The sequence below is a fragment of the Glandiceps talaboti genome, chromosome 4 (assembly GCF_964340395.1).
Source record: "Glandiceps talaboti chromosome 4, keGlaTala1.1, whole genome shotgun sequence".
Taxonomy (NCBI): domain Eukaryota; kingdom Metazoa; phylum Hemichordata; class Enteropneusta; family Spengelidae; genus Glandiceps; species Glandiceps talaboti.
In genome coordinates, this window is record NC_135552.1 from 20262128 (window position 1) to 20287431 (window position 25304).

Genomic DNA, 25304 nt, shown 5'->3' on the forward strand with positions numbered 1-25304 from the left:
TGTAGCATGGGTGATATATTTAAAAGCCGACGTATTCGAAGAAATACTTGCATGATAGATATTCACGATTGAAAACCAAAAATGTCCCCAAAATGTAACCCGTGCAGCGCAGAATGATCGACATTTTCGAAAATAGAACGTCGTCGCGTCGTTTGGTACATGATAGGACTTTTGGTTTTTATTAAATAGTGCGAAAACGTCACAAAAATGAGGGAAATGTAGGACGAAACTCAAAAATGAAAAAGTATTGACTTCTGTGCAGTGTTTCATGAGTGTATTTTACCCTTTTCTCCTTCCTTATGTCCCAACATTTGCTACGAAGCGAAGACAGCGATTGACAGAATGCGAGTTTATTCCCAGAGAATCCTGGGTAATTTGTTTACAAGTTAGGCACATGTCGCCAGTAATAAACAACTCAGGGGTCAAAGGTTTCAACTTCCGACTTCCTGCTTTACGGATGTCATCGGGACATCGTCAGTGTGTTGGCCTGGTTTCGTGTTAGGGCACTTACAGACAAGCTTCAATACTGTAACTTCATCAATGCTTCCCTTCATTTGTACTTTAGGGATTTCTGGTTGTGGAATTACTATTTTACCGTTTGAAAGTTGGTTTCTTTGCAAATTTCTGGACACGTCCCTTTGGAGTTTCACCCCTTTCCGTGTATTACCATTTAGTCGGATCAGTAGATGTTTACACTCACGGTATAATGCGTTAATTTGGGCAAATAGTGAGTTTGTTCTAGCAAGCTACTAATTAATGCAAAGCTGATAAACTCAGATAAGACATTGATATTAGGTAGGAAATAGAAAAAAAAAACAGTAAGAGGAAACAGTATTTAAAACTTTATTTGAAATGTACAGAAAATAATATTAGAAATCCGGAAAATCGCGAGTACAAAATTGATCATTGGTCCTTTACCCTGTGGTATGGCTAACTATCTGACTTGTGGATTTTCATTTTGGGCTCCGTGCCAATTAATACTAAATGGTAGAGACGGTGTAAATGAACAATTTCGCACGCTCGCGCGCACACACACACACACACACACACACACACACACACACACACACAGACACACATACATACATACATACATACATACATACATACATACATACATACATACATACATACATACATACATACATACATACATACATACATACATACATACATACATACATACATGTATGTAATTAATATGGCGAAATATCGTCTGGAAAATGTATATGATTTTAGACACGTGTATTTAAAAAGATAAATTAAATATAATCTCAGTGATACATATCATACAGGCCAATGTCCGATAGTTGTCCGATGTCGACATACCTCGGGAAATCAAACGCCCGGCAATGCAAACAGACAAAATTCAGTAAAGTATGTATGTATGTATGTATGTATGTATGTATGTACGAATATTTGTACTTTTGTGACGATGCTTAGGTTACAATTTCCTTTCGTAAGCTTGTTATTTAAAAAAACAAGAATTCTTGTTCAGAACGTAAAACTTCGTTACCCTCAATTGTCGCACACTGCGTTTCTCACATCTCTTGGCGAAGATTTTATTCCAGAGCACACGTTTTTGTTGTTGTTATTTTCTGTGAAACCCGTACAGGTATGGGCAGGTATTCGATCGACACTGGTATGAATCACGTCAGATAACTAAAAGGTCACCAGAAGTCATTGACCCCCGTCCAGCTCTCGACTTTTATCAGGTCAATCACACACATGCTGCGCGCGTTTCAGGTGTGTCACCGTCCGTGGCGGATTATCACACCCGGCGGAGACATCAATCGACAACGTCTTTTATAAGTATGTTTGATTTACATCGAGACTGTCAATGGTTTACTCACTTTAAGATGTGTAATCAGTTCTACAATCCCCAACCCAATATTGTTCTGTTTCTGTGTGCTTTTTTTCAAATCAAATTATCAAACAATTTTTGTTCCAAACACAAACTTTAAAATTGTACCTGAAATTTACGACTGCATACTTCAGTCTTTGTCAACAAATTGACCCACTATTGCCCCATTAAGATATTTGTTGTTGTTGTAAAATTATTTTGAATCCATGCCTGACACCAGATATTGCAAAATAAAACGCCAGGTGCAAACGCTCCTGTATTCTGTAAGATACGACGTGCTGTGTCACCCTATCAGCTGACACTCACTGATAAGACGACACATCATATCTTGCAGACTATATGGAAAATAGTGCCAACATAATATTTCCAGTTTTTACCCCATGGAGTAAGATCGGCAACTTTTAAAATAAATCTACCACTGGTATCCATACCGTGGTTCGTAATCAACAGACCTTGAAATGGGCAATTTTCTAGGCTATGTGAAAAAGTGTTTTAGAAGGATCGCAAAGCTTTCAACGGAATCGTATTACCAATAGTTAATTTCTCACGGGCAAATGCAAATGAAATGTACAAATTACATACAGTATTGCATGAAATGAACAACACATTTACAATACATAGTGTCTTCAGATGTTGTGTGATCTTGACTACAGTCTAGATCGATCCTATACCGTATACCCGTCAACGTTCTCTACGGTGGAGATGAGTGTACAGTGATCGTAACAAGCTCTTCATAATCTAATGTAGTCTAGTTTCCTATATACGCATGCAATGATGCATTACGATAACTACGTGGATAGTGATCGTTGAAAACGTCGACAGTTAAAGAACTTACTCTAAGTCTAGTCCTATTAATCCCAAGATCTCTCTTTACCGTGTAAAAAGATAATTCGACACTACGAATTGTATATAGACATGATAGACTAACTTTGTGTAGTATTTATTTAATACGAAATTGAGAATAGAATTACTAGAACTTGTTCTGCATTATCATTAGTACGACACGTGACTCCTAGCCGACATGAAGACTTCAAGGAATATCATTAGTTACACTATCCGCTATTCTAACTGATGTCACCGTATTTATTTTTTGAATTTACACTCCGTTCTCTCTCTCTCTCTCTCTCTCTCTCTCTCTCTCTCTCTCTCTCTCTCTCTCTCTCTCTCTCTCTCTCTCTCTCTCTCTCTCTCTCTCTCTCTCTCTCTCTCTCTCTCTCTCTCTCTCTCTCTCTCTCTCATGGTGTGAAAATATAGGATAGCGGTATAGTGTAAATAGCGATAGTCCTTGAAGTCTACAGGTAGGCTAACACAAAAAATATAACTAGTAACATTGACACTTGTGATGAACTTGACCTACCGTACTTTGAAAAGTTACAAATGATTCACTGTGATCTTGTTATCGTGGTTTACACTGCAGTTAATGTAAAAGTTCAAATTACCATTAAAATTGAATGACATCAAGCCAATGTTGGAAGTTCAAGTTCTCAATAAAGTTGTACACTCTTTCTATTTATTGTAAATCGTTTTTACAATTGACAATTGACAAGTTATTGATCTTGGCTTTCATAAAATTGACCCCCAAAATAAACTCATTACACGTTGTATAGCTAGTCGTAATTGTTTCACTGTGATGGCTTGTGGTTAATTGTTTATTGTAATTGTTTATTCCACCACGTATAACGATGAGCTCACGCTAATACAATCACCAAGAAAGGGCCTTGTCTGGTTTTGTGAACAATAGAGAGACAGAGCTATTAAAGAAAATACAACGAACCATTTTTTTCTGTAATCTTATTTTCTGAATACGGTTAAAATTGGACAATGTGTAAATTTTCTATTTATATCTAATACTAGTGAAACTTGAGAAAGTTTTTCTTAGAAGACTAGTTGTAACGGGAAAGACGGGGGTGTCATCGTCCATAGGTAATGATATCATAATCTATAAGGAGAGCGAACAATGGGTCGGTTAAAACCTATAAGGAAATCAGGTATTATTGGCGTCGGCGGCATGGTCTTTTCCCCCCTGTCTAAATTTACACAGGTAGTCATAGTCTTTTAATCACATGAATATAATCCTGGGAACTGCAAACAATGACGAAAGCACACACGTTGGTGTGAGGAAACGTTGTATATATTTGACAGGGGGGCTATGCCAAGTATTCCTATAACATACACACTGACCACATAGTCTGGCATATACACGCGGAAGTGGTTGTCCTTCAGCCTGCATATTACCAGCCCACCGTCGCTAGGAAGTTTTTTAAGTATTGACACCGAACTTGAAACTGGCGTTTTATCGCCAAAACACCATTGGATTTTATCAGTTATCAATGTAACAGCCGAGGACGACACACGGTTTTGTCTCGTAGTGCTTCCCGATTTTAGCGAACGTATGGTCGAGTGCCGCAATAGATGGACAATGTTATGGCGGTTGTGGTACCGATTGCTTTGCACGATCTTGACATTTACATGGGCAGTTTGTAGCGAGGAATTGAACGAAATAGTATGGAGCGAAACAAATCCCATGTAAGTAAAATATCTTTTTATGGAATCGCTAGTTCCGTGCGAAGACGAACTGTAAAGTGTGTCTTCCGAACTGTATAAATCAATACGGTACAAGAAGTTGAAGGACTTGTCATGATTTTTAGCAATAACCCTCAATGATCATGACATTCATTGTCACGGTTCAGAGATCGATGAAATGACTGGACGTACACATGGTACAAGCTAGCTGATCAGTTACATGCCTACACGTATAATATAAGTTATTGCCAAATATTCAGTCGTGTTGTCATTAATAACCACAAGCGATTAATTTTCATCACCGGTGACTGCACCAGCAAAACTTGATTCAATATTGTTACATGCAATTTTATTCCATAAAACAAACTTCGCTCCAATAACATTGGAGATCAATACAAAATACCTGACATGTGATTCTTAACTAAATAAATCAACACAGGTTGTTGATTGAACAACAAAACGTGTCGTAAAAAAATTATAAACGGCATGAAATGAAACTTCGTGTACTTTTACCATGCGAGTGTAACTGATATGATTGGTGAGGCCCTGATAGGGGAAATCACTCATCGATCACTGGACAGTGTACACCATCAGTGAATGTTTTTTTAAACAACCGGGAAAGATTTACTTGATGTTTGGTTGCATTGACGCCAAACTATAAATGTATACGGACATGGATGTTGAATTTTGTTCACAGCAATTGACGTATGTACATTGAATTTCATAACAAACTTTGAGCGGGTGTGCATTTGTTTAGTTTGTGCCATAAGTGATAAGCAGCCCGGTAAATAGACACGGCACTTCCTGCTAATCCGTGCTGCTAAGCTGCGAAACAAGAACACGCCAGATTAGATACATGACAGAGATAACACACACCGTCTTACATATTTGTGCAAATCTTGTTTGCGTTTCTTTTAATATTTTCCACACTTCTTTTACAGATTTTCACGAGGAATGCGTTACATCGCTCAAGTCAAAATTGAAGATACGATCGACATAGTTTGTCCGAAGTTTGACAACGAGTCGAAATTTATAGCTCCACACCAACACATATACCTAGTAACAAAAGATGACTACAGAAGTTGTGATTCGACGTCTGGTCGACGGTTGCTAAGCTGTGACGAACCATTCCTTGAGAATAAATTTACATTCTTATTTGCTCAAATAAGTCCGATACCCGATGACTTCATCTTTGAACCTTGCCGAGACTATCACTTGATATGTGAGTATAAGTTTCGCAGCATAGTTTTCCTCTGATACATCGCAGTATGGCTGTCAGTCATCAACCGATATTCTATCTATCGCTCTAATCATGCATGCCTTGATGTTACTGTTTTTAAACTTTGCATTTCCAATGAGTTCAAACTCAAAAATCCAGAAATAATATGCCAAGATTGGACGAACATCGTTTTTTTTAGAATTAATATAGTCATTTGGAGAAATTGGACGTTGGAGGCGCTGTATCACGTACGTGATAAATATAGCACATTCACGGATACGCACTGCTGGAAACATCGCCTGAAGGACTATCGAAAGTCTTTCCACCCAAACAATAATAAAACTTTGTTATTATTGCAAGTAAAATATTTGAGAGTGTGGTATTTAACGACACACATCGCAACGGAAATTAATCTGGCAATACTAGGACAATGTCATTAAAACTTCTATTTATGTAGGAATTCTAGTTTTGCGTTCGCGGATACCGACTAGATTTGGATTTGATATTTGACGGTCATATGTCTATAGATAAAAAAAAACCTTGAAATTTTACCAAAATTGACAATGCAACATGTCTTTTATAGTATTCTTCTGTAAAACAGCCAAGGATTTCACCAAAACATTATGAAATTAACAGAAACGATCTAGTAATAATAAGAGTTTGAATGGCGTGTAAACAAGTATTCATATCATCTAGCTTTTTATACTCAAAATTAAATTCAAAGACATTGTTGTGGAAGATTGTTAGTTTATGGAGGGCAAAATGACAGGAATGGCTAATAATAGATCTCTGACATTGTTATACTTTGCATCTTTTTCAAACATTTTAAATATTTTACTAACTTTAGATTTTGAACTCTCCAATTTCTCTTTGCCAGCAACAACCAACATCACTCACAGTATGGAGGGACTAGATGACAGAGTGGGTGGTGCTTGTCAAACACATAACATGAAACTTATAATCAGAGTCTCGTGTTCAGGTATGTCATATGTTATGATTGATACAACTGACGATATTTTTAGTGTAGGGGTCAAGGCTGTATTTCATGTCATAAAACACACTGCTACTAAATTGCAATCCATTGCAGCACAGTATGGAAGAGTGGAACCCAAGGGTGTAGGGCAAATACTTGGTTTTCTGTGAGTATGGCAGAGTGGAACCCTAGGGGTTTTAGAGCAAATATCTAGTTCTCTGTGCTACAGGGACAGCAACATATACAGCACTGAGTGGTGCCTATGATGCACCATTTTCAACCACTACTTTTAGCATGTATCGGTGTTTAAAGAGAATTTAGTCAGTTTCAATATTTTGTCAATTTTATATGTCTGATTATAACAGTCATCAAAAGTTTTACAATATATTTGAATAATTATTCAAATATATTCAGGATATTAACATTAGCAGTCTGATGTTGTATGAGAAAATTGGAGACATTCGCAGTGACAATGAAATCAACTTCACTGATTTCATTAGAATTTAATTAAAAATAACCAATGAATCACAGTGTTTCAATGAAGTTGAATTCTTTGATTAAACCAAACTCCTTGTCTGTGACTAAACTAGCTTCCTTTGTTTGACTAATTAATCATTTAATTAATTAATTTAGTAATCAAGATAACATTGCAGTTCTGAGTAAGTTTATTCATTATCATTTAGTAGTAACCATAGAGGTAGACTTCTACAAGTTGAGTCATGTTTTGATTCATATATACACAGTCAGTGCCATTCTAGTGTATATGGATACAGGGATAGATAGCAGTACAAGATAGTCACATTCTGTATGTGTGCATATCAGATTAGTTGAGCTCTGGTGATTTATTGGCACAGTGACACTTCCCTCCAAACCATAGACTCTGACTCTACATTATATATATATAGGGTCTATGTCCTGACTTCACTTAGTCCAAACCCTCAGATGTTTTTTATTGTATCTGCAAAGTTAATCCGAATAGATTAAGACTAAATCATAGAATTGTAGAACTGATCCAGGAGAAAACCCAGTGGAAATTAAATGATAATAATTATGTTAGGAAAGTGACTTGAATAACTTTGTGGTTCTGTTATAGCAAAAATTTGAGCATCTGGAATATTTCAATCAAGGCACAGATAAGTAACACCAAGTGATCAAGGGAAAGGTTTCATGATAATTCAGTAGAGAATTTAAGCTGAAAATGTAAGAATTTAAGAGAATTCTGTAGAAAACTTATTCCTACTTGCAGATGGAGTATGGAACTGAATTCTGACATTGTCCTTATACAGGAGAAGCAAAAGAAAGGGACAATGTCAGAATGGAGTCCTGACTTACTTCGTCCGTAAGCAGAACTAAGTTGAAATTGTCACAGATTCTAGTTACAAAGCTACTAGGCTGGCTGTATAAAGGTCATGTGATTTTCATGACAGTATGAGATTTGGACAAAACAGTGGAAGTTTTGCTCACAACTGATGAAGGTTTTAGGCTGATGGGGTATATTGTGTAAATACTAACAGTTGGTAAGGTCAGTGGATGTCTGTAAGATTGAGAAGAAAGGGTTGTCACTTTGATTATATCTATACAGTCAGTCATATAGATAATTGTCTGTAGGGGAAACACACAGTGCAGTCTACTTAACCTAGTCTGCCACCTTTTTATCAGCTATTTCTGGTAATTCTCTCCTGAATTATCATGAAACTGTTCAGTTCCCTTGACTGAAATCTTCCAGATGCTCCAAAATTTAGCTATAACAGGACCACAAAGTTATTCAAGTCACTTGCTAATATCTAACATTTCTAGTACTAGTATATATAACAAGATAAATAGGGTACAGTTTTTAAAATATGAAACCTAAGAATATTGGAGTATAAACACACTAAATAGAATGGTATTTAACAAACGAAAATACAACCGTTCTATGAAATTTAAGAAACTCTGGGTTGAAAATATTTATAAGTCAAAGGGGAGTTTATACATACTTTAGCAAAGGAAGTTTACGCATACTTTAGTAAAGGTTTGCACCACAAAGTACAGGCTTGAGGCAACGCTATCAGGTATACTTGCAAATGAAATAAAACACTGTGTGCTTAGCATTGATTTCAAACTACTCTAAGTAAGTTAATAGCCAGTTACAGTCGTGTTGTTGTACTCGGACAAGAAATCTTTTTTTTTCTTGTAAAGGGTTTGTGATATATAGCATATCAGGATAGCTGTAGACAGATTATGGTCCGCTCACATTTCAGGAAAAGTAACAATTCTAGAACAAACCGCTCCACCCCTAAAACTAGTATACCACATCCCTAGCAATGCTGTGGTCAATCCAGAATGTGAATTTAATATCTCTGCATTCAGTTTGAATGGTAGTATATTACAGAAAAGTGTATATTACAATTCAAGCAGTTTTCTAACTCCAAACTAACTGACCGTGAAAATATGTGTAGGGGCCACACACTTTGGTTTCTTACGAGTGTTTATGTACGGAAGCAAGTATCAGTAATGAATGGTTTGGACACAGCAGAAACCTTGTATAATTGGAGGCAAAATAAACATGAAAAGAATAAGGATAATAACCACCCACCAAGGAATTAGCAAATAGAAAAACAATGTCGTAGAGGTGTTTGTTTGCAGGTGTAGAACACCTGTAATATTGTTACATTACTGGTACTATTTAAGTATCACATTTGTTGACTCGACACCTCAGAAAAGATCGAACATATTTTTAAAAACTTACATTTTTTGTCTCCAGATATTCTAAATGTATGATACTGAAAACCAACATTTTATCATCCAAAATAATAAGTGATGATTATCTGAAATAAAATTTACATAACTTTACCTGCAATACTGTTTCTTGCGTTATTTAGTATCAAATTCATTCACTACACCTCTAGTCTACTTGTGGTCTTGAAGTAGTCTGGCACTACTGCAGTACTACTATTTGAGTCATCATAACAGCCATTTCGATGATTAAAGTAAAAAAAAAATCAAACAGTTTAATAGTATAGTTGAATTAGTAGTTACCCTCAAGACAACACCCCAGAATGATTCTTTTAAAGATGGTGTGATGTATGTGGAATTATTAGGTTTGAAAACCATAATTTGAATATTAAGTCATAAAGTGGATCTATTTGTATACCATAATACTGGTCTAAAACAAAGGAGATATGTACCAAAAGTTACAGAAATTAATATTTTTTTCAAATTAATTTTACCATGATTTTTTGTTGTTGTGAAAAGATGAAAGCTAACTTGTAACATGGCATGGAATCATCTTTTCTCTTTATCTGTACATCAAAAACAAACGTGACGTACCAACAAGTTAGAGAAAAATTTTTTTTTTCAAATGATGTTGATGGGAATTTTTGTTGCTGTGAAGTAGTTCTAGAACAAAGTTTAGTAACATGTTTATGTTTTTTGTGTTTATTACAGTGCCGACCTATTCAGTGGGAGATGGAAAGAAGCCGACAACAACAAACAAACCACTGCCTCGACACACAACAGCTTTTATAAAAACAATGTTACCAAGTCATAGTGTCAAACCTTCCAGTATGAGTGGTACCTCGTCCATTTGTCATGCTACGATGATCTGGGTCCAAATATTTGTCTTATTTCACATACTCAGTCTAATTATATGAACGCCATGCACAGTCTGAAGTCTGGTTTTCCATTTCATGCATCATGGCGTTTTTTGAGAGAGAAAAGTTAGAAGTATTAAAGTAGAGTGGGCCTCATCTGGTGAGAAGTTGATGACCTAGAGATGATGGGATATGCAGTCAGTGTTTGTTATCTCATTTAACTCACCATCACTTTATTTACTAAGACTGACAATTTAAGAATCATTAGTATCTTAAAAATAAAAAGGCCATGTCTCTAAATTCAATGTTACCCAGTGAAAGTGAAGAATATCAGCAAAGAAGTTAGCAATTAAATTTTACCAAATTTAACTAATTCTAGCCACTACTATAATCAGAACTGACTGACCAGTGTCAAATTCCTTGGGGAAATAGACAGACAGATGAGACAGTTACAGTTTACTGGACTGTAGTCAATGGTGTATATAACCAAACACTACCTTAGTGTGCAGTTACTGGGTTGTTGGATTTTCTCTGTATGGTTATAATGGGAGCAATATACTTTCAAACAAGATTGCGATATTTTGCTAGTAATAGCAATGGGACAACCAGCATATTAAATAATGTATAATTTACAGTAAATTGTAAAACTGTCAAAAAATACCAAGTTTAACCAAGTATCATATTTCCATTGCTAAAAAAAATGAAATTGGCCATGAATTTTTCTGGTACACACAAACCCAATTACTAATTACAAATCAGTATTCAATGGTACTTAACATTGTCTAGTAGTATTTCATTATTTAATCATAATATTTCACATACCTATGTAGTCTGTAAGGTATGCCGTGACGGGGCGCCCTCACATGGCCGAGGCCGGTGAGAGAGGAACGACAAAACGTACCTATTACAGCCTATTACTGGTCAGTACATTCATCAATGGAAAATAAATTTCATAATTTATATGTTTATCTTATTGAGTACATAAAACTTTTTAACTTATTGATAATATCAAAATTTTACATCACGATGACAACAAATATGTAAATTTTATATCATTATGACAAAACTGAATCCAAATGTACCTCTGAATGGGACTGGCTCCCGTATCTCAATATTTGATAAATTTAATCTCTTACTGTGCCAAGGATATTTTGAAATAGTAAACATTTGTACAAAATGCTTGATTTAGAATGCGTTACCATGACAATGAAGATTTAAATTTGACTAGAGATTCATCTGATGACCAAATTGCTCACAAACAGGAAATATGAATGAGCTGTTACCATGGAAACTACAATGCCGGATGAACAGATACAAGCCTAAGGAAATGTCTATTTGATGGAGCAATACATGTACAAGAAAGTGAACTCTGCTGCTCATCAATGGCTCGATTTTTTGTTTCATGTACAGATTTTTAAGAAAAAATAAAACAATATATGATATTGTTTAAATGACTTTGTAAATAGAAAATTTGATATTGTATTTTGTGACATCTTTATAATTGTCATAAAGGTTTGTTGAAATGAAATGTGGTAGATTCTCTGATATTACGGGAGAAATAAAAATGTGTTTTACCTACAATACCCTGACATGTTTGTTGTTTACACTTTCATACACCTTTTATGGGGCAAGATAAATAATGCAAAGATAACGTTTTTTATAAAATCATAATGAACTGAAAATACCGTTGTGAAGCCAGATTTTTGTACACTACACTTTTGGCAGACATTTTATGTGGGGTGTTGGGGTTATGTTATAGACAGAGTATGTGTGTGTGTGTGTGTGTGTGTTAAGGTCGATTCTTGCTGGATATTAAAAAAATACTAGTTGCATTCTGCTTAGGCCTAAAAAAAATAATTATTTGGTTCTGGTTACCCGACCCACCTACTTTTTCACTGCTGACTCTAAATTTTTTTTTACACATTCGAGAAAAAAATAATAAAATCATGAAAATTGTGTGAAGTCTCGCCAGAAATAGTGGGTGCGGAAACTGACATGGACAATATAAAACTGTTCTGCCACTCTGTAATGGCTACACGTGATGGGAAGAAACTAATAACACGGAGACCATTTGGAAAACACATAACTACCTGAACTAGACACTCACAACTGAAAAAAAAATACAATAAAATATAATAAAAAATCTACCTACCCTACCTATTCTAAAATTGAGTGTAATCGGAACCAATTTTTTTAAATTAGGCTTTACCATCACTTGCCTTTGGCAGAACTCAAACCTCATATTTTAGACATAATATAGAAATGATTTGATGAAATAATTCAGAATACTGAAATGTGAAAGACACCCCAATTAGTAGTATGCCATCAACTGTTAACAACACCAGAAGGTGATTTTTTATTTCATTGAAGGCATGCAAATGAATGGTGTTTGCATGTAAACCCATCCAACCATAGCTGATAAATTTGCCTAGTACCACTTTAATTAATATGGTGTGTAACTTGTGGACAATGAGTATACGTGATTCATAATATCATATAGTATATATATATATTAGATCAATACAATCAAGTTCCTTCTGATCTCTTCATTAAACCTTGTTTTCTGAAAAAATGGAAGCCTGCACTGCTTTTCATACCTAGTTCTTGTTGCAGACAGTGTATGGGAATCAATTCTGATAATGTCCCACAGTCACCTGTGAGCTAATATTCTATTCAAGAATAGTCATAATACAAAATAATAGCAATATTAGGTATTTATGAATGTTAACAAAATAATGTCGCCAGTGTTGGCATCGGAAATAGTGTTTTTCCAGTGTAAACACTGATGATGGTATTTTGTGAACATTCGTAAATACCCACTAACGCCATTATTTTATATTATGACAAGTTTACAAGTGACTGTGCAATGTCCAGGCAAAACATCAAAGGAGAGAGGAACTATTGTCAGAGTAAAGTCTGCAAGCAGGACTAGTTGACGACTACACATACCACACTCAAAAGTACACATGTAAAGTAATCAGGACATGATTCAGAGTTTTTACAAAAGATTTTCACTTTATTACCATAATGTTTTCTTATAAAATGTATATTAAACTATAAGAAAATATGACTTTACAAAATAAAACAGAAGAACTGGTGACAGTAGTATACAGCAGTTGTGATGTACATGTCTTTCAGTGGTAGTACAACATTCTCTGATAATGACAGCATTGTTAGGCTGACAGCCTTCCATGCCGTAGTACAACTTAGTTAACTGTAACGTTCTCTGATTACAGGACAGCATTGTCAGACTGTGATAGTCTCAATACAAACAACCCACAACAGCTTTATAGTTCAGACAGATTCAATGTCTGTACAACAACATGAAATGCAAGGTAATTAATCATCTTAACAAGGTCAACATGGACTGACAACATTCAGCCCCTGGCTGCTTCTCTGATAACCCTGCCTACAACAGCTTCATCAATTTCCTTTGTAATGGCCACACAACTTGCTTTTTTTTTCACCCTCATTAGTTATGCCCTGATAAAATAACAGGTACTTTGATGGCTACAGTAAGAGTATGTTTTTGATTGGTTCAATATTTTGATATTAATAATGACATTAAATCCATTGAAATCTCCATATAATCTATACCTTGCATTGAATACATCTAGTAATTTATTTCGGAGGGGATCACATCACTTGTGGTGTATCTATACTCTCACCCCTAGTAAAGAGTGAATCTTTTTCCCCTAAAAGAGTGAACTGGAAAACATTCTCTCCATCTACAGAGGTGTGATGTCCCCTCGCCTTTAAACTGAGAGATAACAGACAAGAAATCTTCACACACCCCCCCCCCCCCCCCCCTTTTGAGAAAAGTACAGTATATCGTAGATTTACATGTAAGGATAGTGACATCAGATATCTTGCCACTGAGACACATTTTACAGAGTGGCATAAAAATGATATTTAGATCAATTTTGTAGAAGTTCTACCACCGCTAAAACTCAGTGTTGACTGCCTATAATATATAATGGTATAATAGTTTATGCAAAGCTCAGATCAGAGATTGTTTGGTAGAGTCTGAGGACAAAGTGAGAGGTATACCGAGTACTCCAAAGGTATAGTTATCCAAGGTATCAATAAACATAGTAGCATGGGTACTGGTGATTTGAGAACTGCATGGCATGACTTCTGTATACAGAACCAAGCAAGTTGGCCACACAAATACAACAATATCATTGTTATATACACGACCTTTGAACCTTAAATTTCACCAAATTGGGAGGCCTGTGTATAGTCTGGGTTCATAACTGTTTTCCCATGACTAAACTAATTACCACTGGAGTCCTAATTTCAAGGACACGTAGCAAACTTGATAGTTCTGGGTTTGTTTTCATAAGACCCACAGGAGTCCCCGCATACAAACAGTTCTCAACAAATTTTAAACAAATATTGGGAGTGCTGTGTGTTGCAGTTGAAGTTGCACATTTATTCTGCAAATGTACACCTAATGAGTTGCTAAGTAACAGCAGTTGGTGCTTATTCACTAAGAGGTCAACCTCCTTAATGAAATGAACAACATATGAACCTCCTTAATGAAATGAACAACATTTTGAAGAAATACACCTGTATAAATACAATAAGAAATCTACATCTTCTCATCAAATTTGAATTCTTCTCTTCAACAAATAAAACTTGAAGGAAGCAATAGACTTAAAAAATATTCATCTACATCATTATCTGCAAATAAACATGCAACTGACTATATTTTCAATTCATCTATATCTGTACAATCAAAAATTAAAAAGGAAAAAATGATGAAACTAACAACTACACTGAAACTAAAATCTACAAATGAACTTGCATTATAATTAATATAAACTACACTGAGTATACAAGCAACAAATACAAGATAATGATTGATTGATATTGAAAAAAAAAACGGTCAAATACTCACATATATTGCACATATAATCTTATCAGTATTTACAAATAACAATATTTACATTGTCTGCCTTTGGCAAAAGAAATCCTTTTTTTTTTTGCTTTTATTTTTTTCCAATCTTTACGAGTGAAGAAGTTTGGCTTGATAACACACTCAGAAATTATCAGGACTAGTATTAAAATCACATAATTTATGCAAAATGTAACATTTGCATAATTCATGCAAGGCTATTTTATGCAAATTATGATTTTTGCATAATTTGTGTAATTATGCGAACACAAAATTGATCTTTTAAACCCATACAATGGGTTAGTATTTAGTTGATTTGAAATAATATGGTAGTACACAGTGCATTTACGTAAGAAGGCCACTGAATTTCACTTCAAAATTCTTCAGAAATTTGTAGATTTTGGCAGTTGAGTTAATTGGATTTAGAGGCTTGGCTAGCTACTATCGAGTTGTCATACCATCTACCAGAGTTGAAATTAAAAACATCAATGAATTTATACTTAAATGTGTTGTTGAAAAATCTTCCAAAACAGTATTCAGAATAAAATGATTTGATCTTCAAAACAGCCCTTCATATGTACAGTACATGGTTGATTCCTAGAGAACATAAAATGATTTGATCTTCAAAACAGCCCTTTATATGTACAGTACATGATTGATTCCTAGAGAACATAAAAAACATTATAGTATACTTTGAAAATGTAAATGTACATCTAACAACTCACATAAAAAGATATTGTTCAGCCATGTATCACTAAGTTTACTACAATGTCATAGCTTTATCTTCCAGCAACATTTCTGAAAGAAATTATAAATTATGTAACATTTTGTAACTTGGGTAAAACTACAAGTAAAACTCAAAAGTATCCGATATATAGAAACCACAAACAAGTATTGAAACCCACACCAAGAAGCCGATACATGCTAGGATATGTGACACAACATGGTTATGACCTGATAGTTGTGACATTTTACATTCTATGTTTTACATAAATGAACTGTTTTACTTTGGAATCGCAATTCTGATTGGTCAAACTGTCACTAAATGCTGTTGGTCCGAGAAGTAAAAAGTAATCTGATTGGCTATTTCAAGCTATTATTTTTCAAAATGGCAGCTAGGTCGACTTTCAATGTGGATGCTGGAAGACTATGTTTCCAAAGCTTGGCTTCTTTTCATATTTCTTTTCTTCCTTATTGCTGGACAAAAAAAAGGCACAGTCAAACCAGGACAACTTTTACACAAGGAAACCTATGAGTATGTGTGAAATAAGAATGAGAAGTCCACATGATAGTGTGATGGGTGCTGTTGACGCTGGTGAATAACTTGACTGTTGGTCTTTATTTGCCTCTTTGCTGCCTGCTTTGTCCTCTTCTTCTTGTTTAGTTGTCGGTTTATGATCTGAAGACAGAAAACACACATAATATTAGTTAGTATTTCTACAAGTTTCTGTCAAATCTAAATACACTGGATGGTTGGGGAAAAGGTGCTAGCATATAGTAGGTTAATGTTAGGATTGTACCATGTTAGGATTTATGGAGGCATAACTATTCCGGTCTGTCTGTTGCTGGATCTGTGACTCGGCTATACTCATGTATTATCAACAGATAATGAGGGTAGTAGTCCAGATACTAGAAGTCTAGTTTCCTATATACACACACATGTTAAGATCACTATTAACGATTAACTCCACCATATAGTCAAATTGGTTACTCTAGCACAAGAATCTGTGCTTATACCCGACAGCGATAATTGAATGGTATTGGCGAGCTGATATAAATGTGACAATATTATCGCGTCCCCATGTGATTTTGTCAAACATGGCTGTACCAATTTAAGATTAATAAGCAAAATAAAGTAACCAATTACAACTGCCTGTCAGTGTGTGATGGATTACTACTGACAAGCACTGTTCAGCCTTTCCCCAGCAGGTGGTTTTGCTAGATTTTCGGTAAAAATTGTCAGTTTGACTATACGTGAAGATAGTGATCGCAGAGAATGTTGACAAGTATAGAATCTAGACTAAGATACTAAATGTGGTATTGAATCAGAGAGATTTTGAGATTGATGCACGGATAGCACTACACTACAAATGTAGGAAGTCACAGATCTAGCAATGGTGACAGGCTAGGGCAAAACAAACCCAACACAGAATGCAAGCACCACTGCAAATGTTAAAGGTTATAAAGTCAGTTGTTTTTAACACTTTTCACAAGCATTTCGATAAGTAATAGTAAAAATCTGATGATTTTTAAAAAATTTATGATGACACCTTAATGTGCAAGTGTGGATGATGATGATGATGATGTGATAATAACAAGTGTTAGTGTCAATGTTCTAAGATGACCTGGGGTCAGTCCACATTTATCTTTCTTGCATCTTTCTGGTGTAAATATCTGGTGACCGTGACTAGTACTAAAAGACATCTAGATATCCAGTGTGACCTCATACACAGAGACTATCAAAACCAAACCACTGTCTCCTTTCATGTAATAAATCAACAAACTGTCACACAGACAAATGATAGAATCAAGATGGCGCAGGCTTTTTTTATTTCTTCTTTTGTTTACTTTTTTTTTGAAATCGTCAATGCCATCCATTCCCAGGGGGATACTTTACAGATAGTAAAACCACTGTTATACACTCTACCACAAGGAGCCGCTTCTAGGTTTTCACGTCATTAATTTCATTTTGGAGTATTCACAACAAGAATAAAATGAAATTTTATTGAAAACATAAACTGTCTTCTAAATAACCATACATAGATTTCTTTATCTGAGAATTTATTTGTATCGGCCACGTCTCGCTTCATAATAAACATGAAATTTGTAGCAGCTAGTACTGTAGTTGAGTAAATTATCATCTATTTTTATTTTCTGACTTACACTAGCGCACATGAGATTTGAATGACTGATTGATTGATTGGTTTGATAAGACGGGATCACCTGATAGATAACACTACATGTATTTGTTGCTTATGTCAATTTCTCAGATATTATGCATCAATGAAGAACACATTACACTAGGTACTTCAAAGAACCACATTTGAGGTCAGAGGTCACACGCAATAACCATTTCATCAAATACTTCTTCATCATGATTCGCTGTTCTTGTATGAATGCGTTATTAAATCATCTTATTATGCTGGGTTATTTTGCATGCTTAAAATTGTATTAAAGTATTAAAATTATTGAAAAATGAAAAACCACAACTTTAATATCAAATATGAAATCCGAATAAAACTTATTCATTTCACATGCAGGGATGATGTATGTAAATATAAAAACACAAGACACATACTACAAGGGGCGAGGTGCTTAGCATTTATAGAAGCAAAGGGAAGATAAAGGACAAAGGTCAAAGGTCAGAGTTCATTTCCATGGTAACGCACCTGTAGTAGTTGTTTTCAGTTCAGGGATCTTATTGGTTTCTTTGGTTGTTGGAGTAGTAAATGAAATGGCTAGAATAGGTAAAAGTGAAAACAACCGAAAGAAGTCATGTTAGAAAAATGAACAACTGTCACGCTTGATTGATGACAGCTTGAGGTCACAGGTCAAAAATTTACATATCAAAAATTTACATATCAAGTCATCATTTCTGATGAAGAGTGAGTACCCTAGAATGAATAATTTACTGACTTACATCAAATTCTCATGGGACTACTACAATTTTATAGGGCAATAAAAATACTTCTAATTCACCAGTTTGAGTTGGAGATACAGTATATACTATGATAGAACGTACTATAGCTTGAGATGGAATAATCTAGATTACGGGAACAAGTTGGACGATTCATTGAAATAAATCTGTGTGGCCACAATTCTACTAATTATCACACTTTAAAAGTTTGAAAAATTTACTTTTTATATTTTTTGAAGAATTTACAGAGTATATATATAATACAACTAGAATAGTTTGGAAAAGGCACAAAGTACGTTGAAAAAAGCTATAGTTGTATAATCAGTGAAGATGTGCATATAGTCAAAGAGCAATTTGTAGAGGGAGATACAGGTAGCAAGTTGGTCCGTCTAGATAGAAAGCTAGAATTTCTACGGCTTGAAAAAAAGGTTGCCAGTATAAAAGTCATCTATAGTATTTCATTAGTCTGTGTCATTATGGTTAAACTTCTGTAACTCAATAAAAACCATTCATATCAGTTTTTGACCACATTTTGAACTATCATAATTAGAGTAATGCACACACAAACAAACATGCATATATTGATCAATAACAGACTGGTTGGAGTAAAGAAATCACAACATCCATCAAGTCATGTGACATGATTTGCATGACAATAGCAATGCAGCAAGTACAATAGAAAATCTGTCTTTTCATGTTTTTAGTGTTTGCCAGATGATGTTTTTGGTGTTATATATTTTGCCATTGCTTTGTTGCAGCACATTAGCTGACACTCCATAGACAATTTTTTTTTTTTTTTTTTTAGTTATAGAAGCTGGCAACAATGCAGACACAGTCATAATTTTATAGTTGAATGACTTATTTGTGAGCGATGAGGCGAAAGATTATAAACGGCAGTGTATGAAGAGTGCATTTATCTATCTATCTATATATCTGCCAATGATTGCATACATGGAAATATACATTAATCCTTCACCAAATGTGTTTTTATTTAAATGAAATGTATTTACCCGTTAATCCATACACCCAAATATATCATTAATTGTGAATATTATAAAGTAGAATTGTTATGTAATATGGGCATGTAAATTTTATAAACACACAATACTGCCAGTGTTTGGTTGGGTGGTGTTATTAATAGCTGCTTTTTGTCATGAACCATGTTATTACAATGAATAACAACACACAGACATGTCAACAGCATTCTTTGAATATGAGTGGAAACAAAACCACACGCACACACTTCTATAGTTCTACTACCAGCCACACCACTTGCTTAAACATGCTAGAATTTTTTTTTTTGGTGTAAAATACCAGCTAAACTTACTTGATGGTGGTGAGGCAGTGCCACAGCAAACTTTTACTTTGAGTTTTGTATGATTTTTCACGCAGCTTCCCCCTGACAAATCTGACAAGCCCTCCTGTGTATTATCACCAACACCTAACATGGGATAAAGAAGAAAAGAAGAAAACTATATTACTAGCAACATCACTGCTACGTACACAGAACAGAACATAGGAAATGTCCAAATAAAATATACATGTAGTTCAACATAAATGTACCATCACAATGAAATATTCAACAATCAAGTGTCGCAAACTTCCATGTCAAATTTCGTATATGATTTTTTTTTTTACAACAGTTTTGATCATAAACTGTAATGTTGTCATTGGCGTCATTGTTAACAATCATTATTTTGATAATCAAATATCAAATCATGTAATTTTCTATTTCCTGTTTACCTTGTCCATTTCATCCAGACTTATCATGTTAATGTATTGTATTCTGTCAGTAATTATGGTCAAAGCTATTTGTTTCTACTTGATAACAGTTATGTTATATTTGCTTAAAACTTTCAGGCCCTGAAGGCACCATTACGGTGCACAAACAACATTATTCAAACTGTAATTACATCAATATACAATAGCAAATTACAGGACAAAAGGTCCTACATCAGTCTAGAGTGGCCCTGTCAGATACATATATACAACATGACCATTGCAACTTGTCTGATTCCAATATTATGAAAAAAAAGAAGGCTTTTACCTAGGAGGCTATCGAGCCATTAAAAAATATCAAAATATCAAATAACACTGTTTAAATGTCAAGCCAGATTGCCAAAGTCTCTGAGCAATCAAAAGCAGAAAAAACAGACTTCAAGAAATGTAATACTTACTTATAAAGTAATACTCATGTCCCCTTTGAAAGAGTAAGTCACCTGGTATGGGACTATAGTTTTGAATTAGTAGAACATAGGCTGTTTCTTGGTATGGTTCATCACAGTTCAGTAATGCCCGCGAACCAGGATAATCTACTCTGCATTCCTCATATCCTATTTTAGGTACGACGTGAATTTTATTATATTGTGCTTTGTGTCCCTCTGTTTCATCTACACGTGGACATTTTATTGTCATTGCATCATCTAGATTCACTTCTACTTCAAAACCTCCTTGTGGGAATCTGAAAATAGAGATGAAAACACCAATATCAGTATGAGAAACCAGATCCTGAAATCTGTTATAGTATACTGCCCTCTATCATGGAGGATGTGCAATGATGTCTAAACTGCTGGGTAGACGTACATCAGTTTGCCATCCCCACAATTCTTGTAAAATGCATTTAATGGTTTAGTCCCATGAGTATCTATATCAATACAAGGGCTATTCCAAATCAAATCAGGGTATATAAGATGTAACTGAAACTGATTCCAGCAAATAGGCAATATTACTGCTTTACTACAAGTCAGATATATATAGATACATCATAGACAGATATGCATGCATCGGCGGGAAAAAGTCTTTGATCAATATACATGAAGTGGTTAAGAGCCCTCGGAGCCAAAACATAAAACTGTTTAGACACAGAAACATTTCCTGTGAACAGTTGGTATAAAACTGTACAAGACATAGTGTATGACTCAGCTAATGAATAGCTCCAAGGTTAGACCATCATTTAATACATTAATACACTTGCAATGGATAATATACATGACAGAATCATGCCAACAAATTGCAGGATCATTGCATAGCTGTTAAAATGTCATTAGACTTTCTTCGTTACTTAGATTACACATTCAACATTGCTCTGTCAAATATAGCTACAAAAGTGTTTCAGCATATGTTAGATGATGCGTAATTGGGTGATGAGTAACTTCATTCCGAGAAATAACCAATCAAATCATATGAAGCATTTCATCAAGATTATAAGTTTAGCTGAGTGAGTTTCATTAAACGGACATGATAAATGAATGTGTACAATTTCCATATACTTCTCATTTCACTTCTTTGACAAACTACAACATCTCAAGGTGTGGGATTCACACCACACTTTCACACTTGCCATAAACACACACACCTACTTGACCATACTATCACAGTTGTCTATAAATATCTACGTCTTCTTTCTCGATAAATAAAGTATACTTTTTCGAGGAACGTATTGACCTCAAATTCTACATCTGCATTACCAATACCACATTTCCATGGCGACACTATTTTCATTCAAATGGATTCGCCAAATATTGCTGCTAGGCATTAATTTGAATAACCATGTACTGGTTTATGAATAATTTTAAAATTGACCGATACTGTACACACATTAACATTTTAAGGTTTACATTGCCTGTGGCTGTCTCTTTGTGCTTGCACTAACCAAAAGAAAATCAATATTGTGTTCAATATAAAAACATTGTTGTCTGAATTAAAAGTCCACCGAATTTGATTGCATTCCAGTTTCACATTTCAACAAAATTAACCGCATCCAAAGGAAGCCTCGTCAGGTGTTTTTTATTTCAGAAAAACCCGGATCATTTATTTTGCGTTGACAAGTAGTCTCAGTAGGGTCGGCGATATCTATTACTTTACTTCCCACTGTATTCACAGGAGTGAAATATTCAAGTCTAATAACCATTGCTTCAAGTCAAGTCTGTCTTTACATGCAGAATGAAGAGATCTCAAGATTTGGTTTCCATGGTTACGGATAGGAAAAGTTACGAAATGAAATAGTGGCCTTTAAAAACTGTATCAAGAGTATAGTGATGGTAATGGATATTGGAGTGAGCTTGGATGGTGGGGAGAACATTAGCCTAGGGCTGAAACAGACAGTGTTTGATATCACCGACAGTTGATGCCTTGCACACATCTACAAGAAGACTTGCACTGTTATCACGTTACTAAATTTACGGGTGACTCTTTAATGATGTCACATACAACAAAAAAGAAGCTCTACTGAAATTGAAGGATGTTATTTTAATGAGTTTGAATACATACTTGTGACATGTCAATGCATCAAACTATTCGACTCAAGAATTTAAATCTAGCCAAAGAAAGAAAATATTGACATCATTTTTTTTAATATCCTTTATAATTGGATGGTTTTTTTTATTCATAACTACTGTACTGTCATTAAATGGTTATATAAATACAGAATGCATTTAAAAAATTAAAATTAAAAGTCTCCATAATTTACATATTCATATAAAAATATATTATCTGCAAGCTGAAATTGCAGTCATTGTCATCAGAAGTTCATGAATATTATATAAGCAAAGAGATCAAAAACAAATTAAAAATTGAATGTCTTTTCCATGATGGATATTTGGGGACAAAAATGAACATCAATGAGATAAAATTGCAATAAAAAACACAAATAGAACTGGATAATATTTTATTACTTAGTAATTTATATTTTAATTTTTGTGTTGCTTCTGGTCTTGATACTATCAGACTTCATGCAAGTAACACCTTGATTAGACGGCAATAAATATTAAATCCCAGAGTGTAAATAATGCATGATACTTGATAAGACATAGCTTCTGCATATACTCAGCTAGCCACTGAATCCATGCATGTAGCTTATCAGTGGAGAGCTACTACTACTCCTTAGAGATGTACTTTTAAGTGGAGTTATAAGAAAGGTGAATTCCATCATCCATATTTAGAAGTGTATAGGCTACTAGTACTCTCTCATACAACTGTACCTCCGCAGTGATTATGAAGTGAGAACTCACTCATACCTCTACTATACTAGGTTGAACTTACAATAACCTTTCCAAATAAAAAAAAAAAAAAAATCGAGACTCCACCAAAAGCAAGCTGATAGCTTTGTTGATACAACAAAGTACACAGCTATGTTCTGCTACTTTCTACTTTTGAAATTACTGCTTGCCTAGCTGTGTATTGAAGTCAATGAGAGTAGAAGATCAAACATCAACTTGGAGAGTAGTAGGAGATCAAACGTCAATTTGGAAAAGAGAAGAAGCAGTCTACTTTAACTCAATATTTTAAGGACTTAGTGAAAGCTTTTATACGTTAAAGTGGATAACTTGATTCTTTTGAAGAGTCTTTATCAGTCTGAATTCCTCCAATGGACATTTTTTCTTTGAATCAAGAACTACAGAGGTACGAAATTGGAGAAGTCAGTTTTTTAGACACAAATTTTACAGGAAATGGATCACATCTGCCATTTTATTTTCAATGAAAGTATGTAATATATCATGGTTATTTCTTCTCGAGGAAAACATACCAAGGGAACAAAATGTGCTTCAATTAAATTACAAGCTTGACGAGTTAAATGTTTAGGGGCACTTCCTCTCGATGTCTTTTTATCAAATTAGAAGTCTGAAGAGGAAATGAATTCACAGACTAAGAATTGCTGAGCATAATTCAAGGTAAAAGCAGACTTTCATTGAATTATACTTGCATTAACTCAATACTACATACACAGAGTTTTATGAAGAAGCTGTTACTGCCATTCCAACCTACTGGATAATTTGAAATGTCAATTTACAGAAGTGATATAAATGATAAAACAAAATGTAATTGGACTTGGCTCACTGTAGACATACATATATAGATGTCCTCATTATATATAAAAAATGAATTAAAATTTGAAAGTGTTGTTTCACGAATCAGTATGATAGCGTTATTCTAATTACATAGTCAGACGCCATGTTTTTTATTCATTTGATTAGCGACATGTATATACATACTAGAAGTAGTATATGCATGCTATACCAATATACCATACATACAGGTCAAATTAAAATATTAGAAATCACGTAGAGCTGAAGGGTGCATTTAAATCTTGTGTTCTTTCTTTCAGAAGCCGCCAGGATGAATGCACGGCCACACATCATGCGAACATCATCATATAATAGCTATATTGTACAGTATTCGTGCAAATGTCAGCACAAAATGACCGACCCTTTACACGATCAAAATTGGGAAATTTGACCAAGAGACATTCCTGACAACCTGAATATTAGAGAAACTATTTTCTTGAGTTGTCTTTCCTAGTTTTCAACAGCCATTATCTATTATCAAACAATTGATACGATAAAGTAATTTAAACATCAGCTCAGATGCTGATTGGTTATCAACCCATTATCTTTTGCGATTAACCAATCAAAACCTGTATTTCCCCTGAGTTATGCAAAGTGTGAACTATGCTATCAAAATGTAATACTAGTACTGCAGAGAACAGTTTGTCAAACTTTGCTAAAAGTTTTTTTAGCATACAAGGTACTAGCAACTATGGAGGGGTTTGATAAATCGTACACAAAGCTTTGTTGACACTACCAGAAACTTAAGCAAAGAAACACAACCTTGGGCCACC

At 34.6% G+C, this 25304-nt stretch overlaps 2 protein-coding genes across 3 annotated transcripts in view; one reads left to right on the top strand and one right to left on the bottom strand.

Annotated features, from left to right (window-relative positions):
* The first annotated feature begins 3997 nt into the window (after positions 1–3997).
* On the top strand, positions 3998–11696 carry LOC144434465 (ephrin-B2-like). Its single transcript, XM_078122916.1, has 4 exons — positions 3998–4390; positions 5329–5609; positions 6484–6585; positions 10006–11696. The coding sequence occupies exons 1-4, from the start codon at positions 4257–4259 to the stop codon at positions 10209–10211; spliced, it is 723 nt and encodes a 240-aa protein (XP_077979042.1). The 5' UTR covers positions 3998–4256; the 3' UTR covers positions 10212–11696.
* A 2251-nt stretch (positions 11697–13947) lies between these two features.
* LOC144434043 (ephrin-B2a-like) overlaps positions 13948–25304 on the bottom strand; it is a 37006-nt gene continuing 25649 nt past the window's right edge. Inside the window, exons 2-5 of one of the 2 annotated variants that reach the window (XM_078122489.1) lie at positions 20866–21149; positions 20016–20129; positions 18441–18509; positions 13948–16450 (exon numbers count right to left, since the gene is read on the bottom strand). In XM_078122489.1, coding sequence (XP_077978615.1) covers positions 16287–16450; positions 18441–18509; positions 20016–20129; positions 20866–21149 — 631 coding nt within the window. In that variant the 3' untranslated portion in view covers positions 13948–16286. The remainder of the gene's footprint in view (positions 16451–18440; positions 18510–20015; positions 20130–20865; positions 21150–25304) is intronic. The other variant, XM_078122490.1, reaches the window with a different exon arrangement.

Coding starts and splice junctions, on each gene's coding strand:
- LOC144434465 (XM_078122916.1), top strand. CDS start 4,257: ATGGTCGAGTGCCGCAATAGATGGACAATGTTATGGCGGTTGTGGTAC. Junction 4,391..5,328: donor TGGAGCGAAACAAATCCCAT/GTAAGTAAAATA, acceptor CTTCTTTTACAG/ATTTTCACGAGGAATGCGTT. Junction 6,586..10,005: donor AATCAGAGTCTCGTGTTCAG/GTATGTCATATG, acceptor TGTTTATTACAG/TGCCGACCTATTCAGTGGGA.